The 3998-nt window shown below is 59.9% G+C and overlaps 1 protein-coding gene across 1 annotated transcript in view; it reads right to left on the reverse strand.

The window, feature by feature from the left end:
- PRRC2B (proline-rich coiled-coil 2B) overlaps positions 1-3998 on the reverse strand; it is a 52073-nt gene that overhangs the window by 27281 nt on the left and 20794 nt on the right. The window contains exons 12-13 of the mRNA XM_014529879.1: positions 2795-2894; positions 2279-2466 (exon numbers count right to left, since the gene is read on the reverse strand). Of these exons, the coding sequence (XP_014385365.1) occupies positions 2279-2466; positions 2795-2894 (288 nt within the window). The remainder of the gene's footprint in view (positions 1-2278; positions 2467-2794; positions 2895-3998) is intronic.

Raw genomic sequence — 3998 nt, forward strand, 5'->3', positions numbered from 1 at the left:
GCAGGCCGACGCTCTATGCACTGAGCCAAGCCTAGAGCCAAGCCGGCTAGGGCCCTCACACTCTTTCTTTAGGTTTCAGCTTAAAAGCACATTCCTCGGGGAAGCCTGGGAGTGAGCAGGTCCCCTCCTCTGCTCTCACAGCACCGACATTCTTCCTCTGTAGCACCGACAATAGGCCATTATTTTCCTCTGCTGGCTGCTCACTCCATCATAAGAGACGGAGCCCACGGGGAGTCTGCCCCACCACGACCCGGCACCTAGAAAACTCGCTGCAGAGCGGATGAGCAGAGAGCATCAGTAGCACATTCAACACGAAGGGCCTGGAGAGGGCTCACTGCAGACCCTGCTCCACATCAGTGACCTCGGGGCTGCCTCCCAGCTGCATCCTGAATCGCCAGCTGGCAGGACTCAGGTGCAGAGCCCGCCCAGGAGCAGAGCCCAGCTGCGCCACCCCCTCCATCTGCGGGCGCTCAGGGTGCTGTCTGAGGGGCACGCAGCATTCCATACACGAGCCCTCCCGGCCCCACGGCAGCTGCAGCCGCAGCCACTCCTCAGTCTAGACCCCAGGTCCCCGGGGAGCCAGACAGTCTGCCAGCAGACTCCAGGCTGCCCTGGTGCTTTCAGACTCCCCTCTGTGCCTAGGAAGGCTTACCCGTCACTGCCCCACAGAATAACCGAGAGCGACTGCTACTGCTGCGTCTGGCCGGAGCTACTCTCACCCCCCAGTCGGTAACTGTCCACCAGCCGTGAGCGACGCAGTGCCGCCTCATGCCAGCTGAGACACACCGAGCAGGGGCTTCCTGTGCAGAGCACGGGACTGGGGGGCTCCTGGAATGCTTCCTGGGAGCCCAGCAAAGCAGGGTCTGGGGGGAGGTTGGTTTGGTTTTGGTTTTTAACTGATTTTAGAGAGAGAGGCAGAGAAAGGGAGATTAAACATTAATGTGAGAAGCATTTGTGGAATATAATGAACAACACAAACTGATGAACAAAAATAGATACAGAGACAGAAGCATCGAATAGACGGTCAAACCTCAGAGGGAAGGCGGGCAGGGGAGGGGTGAGAGATCAGCCAAAGGACTTGTAGGCACGCATATGAGCATAACCAATAGACACAGACAGTAGGGGATGAGGGCCTGTGCTGGGGGCGGGAGCGAGCAGGGAGAGGTCAAGGGGGGGAAAAGAAGGCATATGTAATACTTTCAACAATAAAGAATTTAAAATTTAAAAAAAAATCAACGTGAGAGAGAAACATCAATTGGCTGCTTCCTGTACACACCCCGACCAGGAATCAAACCCGAACCCTAAGTCTGTGCCTTTTGGTGCACAGGCCAACGCTCCAACCCACTGAGCCGCACCGGCCAGGGCTGGGCAAGGCTTTAAAGGCGACTAAACGAGATTCCAGGAAGAGGCTCAAGACTTGGCTGTTTCCCCCGGGCACACACGTTTTGAAACGTTTTGGTTATTAGTGGTAATAATTTCCTGCAGGCCTAGTTGCTGGGCTAAGTCATGTCCAAGAATCATCTGTTTCCCACCAAAATGCAGTGTTCATCATAATGAGCCTGTCCACTCTGACTCCTGTAAGACACACGCTGCACGTGAGTGGCTCCGCGGGACAAGAGGCGTGAGGGCCTGGGCGTGATCACCACGTTCCCCACACCATCTCGTCCAGGCAAAGGCACGTCCTCTGAAGGTTCATGAAACACCAGCAATGACGACACCCAGAGGTCAGCCTACAGCTGTCGGACACCCTCACTGCACGCCGACTGGCAAGCACCCCTGCTTCCTGGTTGACAATGACCCGTCCAGACCACACCCAACAGGAAAGCCGCACAAGGACTAGATTCACAGCTCTCAGTTAAACACCTACAAACCTGCGTCCCTCACCCAAAGCTCACACGTCTCCCCCTGGCAGCTCTACGCAACTCCCAGGCCGCCCTCACTCCTGAGACGGCCCCAGGGTGGGCACTGTCGGTGTACGGAGTGGCCAGTGCACTGCTCCGAATGACAAACCCCTCTCCCAGCTAACCCACCAGCTCTTCCTTGCTCGTGTTGGACAAGGTCAGTGAACTACCGCAGAGAAACCACTCGGAGGACGGTCAGAGCTGACCCACCGAGGCCCTGCGCTCTGAGGTGCAGCCCCCGCCGTCCTGCCGGATGGGAGCTGGCAGGAGGGGGTTTCTGCTGTTTGCTTTCATGGAAGGGGCCTGGCGAAGGGGAGGGGCCACCACCCAGCAGTCAGGCCGGTTTACAAGGACCTTCTCAATGTCTTCCTGTTTACCTGCTGCTGCTGCTGGCGCTGGAACCTGGGAGGAAGGGACTTCTGGTACTTGCTGAACTCCTGCGCCGGGGACCCGGCCTCCCCGGGCCCCTCCTCACTGCTGCCGCTCTGAGCCACAGCCGCCGGAGCCGTGGGGGCCTCTTCTGAGAATGTGCTGGGGGCTTCCTGGGCAGAGAACTCGGGGGAGCCTAGAGAACAAACCACAGAGAAAAGGCTGGAGTGGCCTCACAACAGCTCGGCCAACCAAATGTGAAGCAGCAAATGCTCTTTCCCGCTGGCACCGCCTCCGTGCCAGTCACAGCCTCGAACCCGGGCACTGGCACGAGCTCGTGGTCCCACACCATCCCCACTTCGGGGGAGACGACGGGCCCAGGTCAGGTGACTGCCCGAGGCCACAGCGTTCGCCGTGGAGCGGGATTTGGGTCCAGATGAGGGGTTTCATTAAAAAGGACCCTGGGAAGTCACAGCAGCCACACGCTCCATGGCAGCCACACCCATCATCCACCCGCGAGACTCAGTCCAAAAGCTGTGCGACCTGGTGGGCAGCCTGGCCCTCCACCTGCACAAGGAGGACAGCGGCTGCGCCTCCCCCGGGGCTCCCCCGGGGCCTGTGGAACTAGGTGCGATAACACAGCACCCGACAGGCAGGAGGTGCTCACCACTGCCCACCGTTATTCTCGGAAATTCCCTTCTTTCTGGCCCCCACCCAGCTTTGCACTTTCTCCAGCTTTTTCTGAAGAAGAACTGACACTCGCTTTCTTAATCTGACTGCAGAGGCTGGGGCACCGGAGGAACCCAGAGGCAGGCGGTGCAGCGCAGCGACAGCGTCCCAGTCACAGGACCCTCAGGCCCACGCCGGGACCCGAATCAACGCACCCAAGCCATCCCCTCCTGGGCGCTCAGCCCCGGGCGCCACCTCAGCGAGACCGAGGCTGGCACGGCCGCACAGGACTCAGGGAAACGGACAGAGGGCGCTGTCGGCCCCGGAGTTCCTTGGCCAGGAGGGCACTGGTCGCTATCAGACCAGCAGGAAGACCCCCACCCGAGAGGCTTTCAGGGACTGAGACGAGCATCAGGCCCTCGTCTCCGAAAAAGAGCTGGTTTTCATTGATTTTTAAAAATCACAAAGAACATAGTTGATCAGATTCTTTAAACCCGCTACAAGCGACGCTCTCCGACACACAGCGCTGTTCAACACGTCTGACCAGCCGTGCAGTGCAGGCCTATCAGCACTCATTCTGAAAACCGCGTGTGCCACGCAGGCGGCTTCCTTCGCGTCCAGGGGAAGGACCCTGTGCGTTTAGTGGGATCCTCAGCGTCGCACCTTTGGCTGAGCAGTGGTAGTGACAACCGTGACCGTGACGACGTGATGGCACCATTACCAGCAAGTGCCCGCGTGCTTTCTCACCTAGAAGCTGTGCCAAGCGCTTGGCACGCGTCATCTCGGGTGGCCCCCGCATGGAGGGGGGGGGGCGGACTGTTCCCCTCCCACTTCACAGGGGCGGGAACCAGCTCCCACGGGCGGGGTGCGGAGCCAGTGCTGGCGTGGAAACGGGGTGAATCCAGGCAGACCCAGGCTGGAGCTTCCCGGCATCCTCTCGCCGTGAGCCACAGGCGGTACCAGGGAGCCGGGAGACGCAGACCCGAACGAGGAGCGCCGCCGCCCCGGAGTCCAGTTTGTGGGATGGAGCCCCGCTTACCTTTGCGGACGGCGGGGCCG

The sequence above is a fragment of the Myotis brandtii genome, unplaced genomic scaffold (assembly GCF_000412655.1).
Source record: "Myotis brandtii unplaced genomic scaffold, ASM41265v1 scaffold699, whole genome shotgun sequence".
NCBI classification, from domain to species: Eukaryota; Metazoa; Chordata; class Mammalia; order Chiroptera; family Vespertilionidae; genus Myotis; species Myotis brandtii.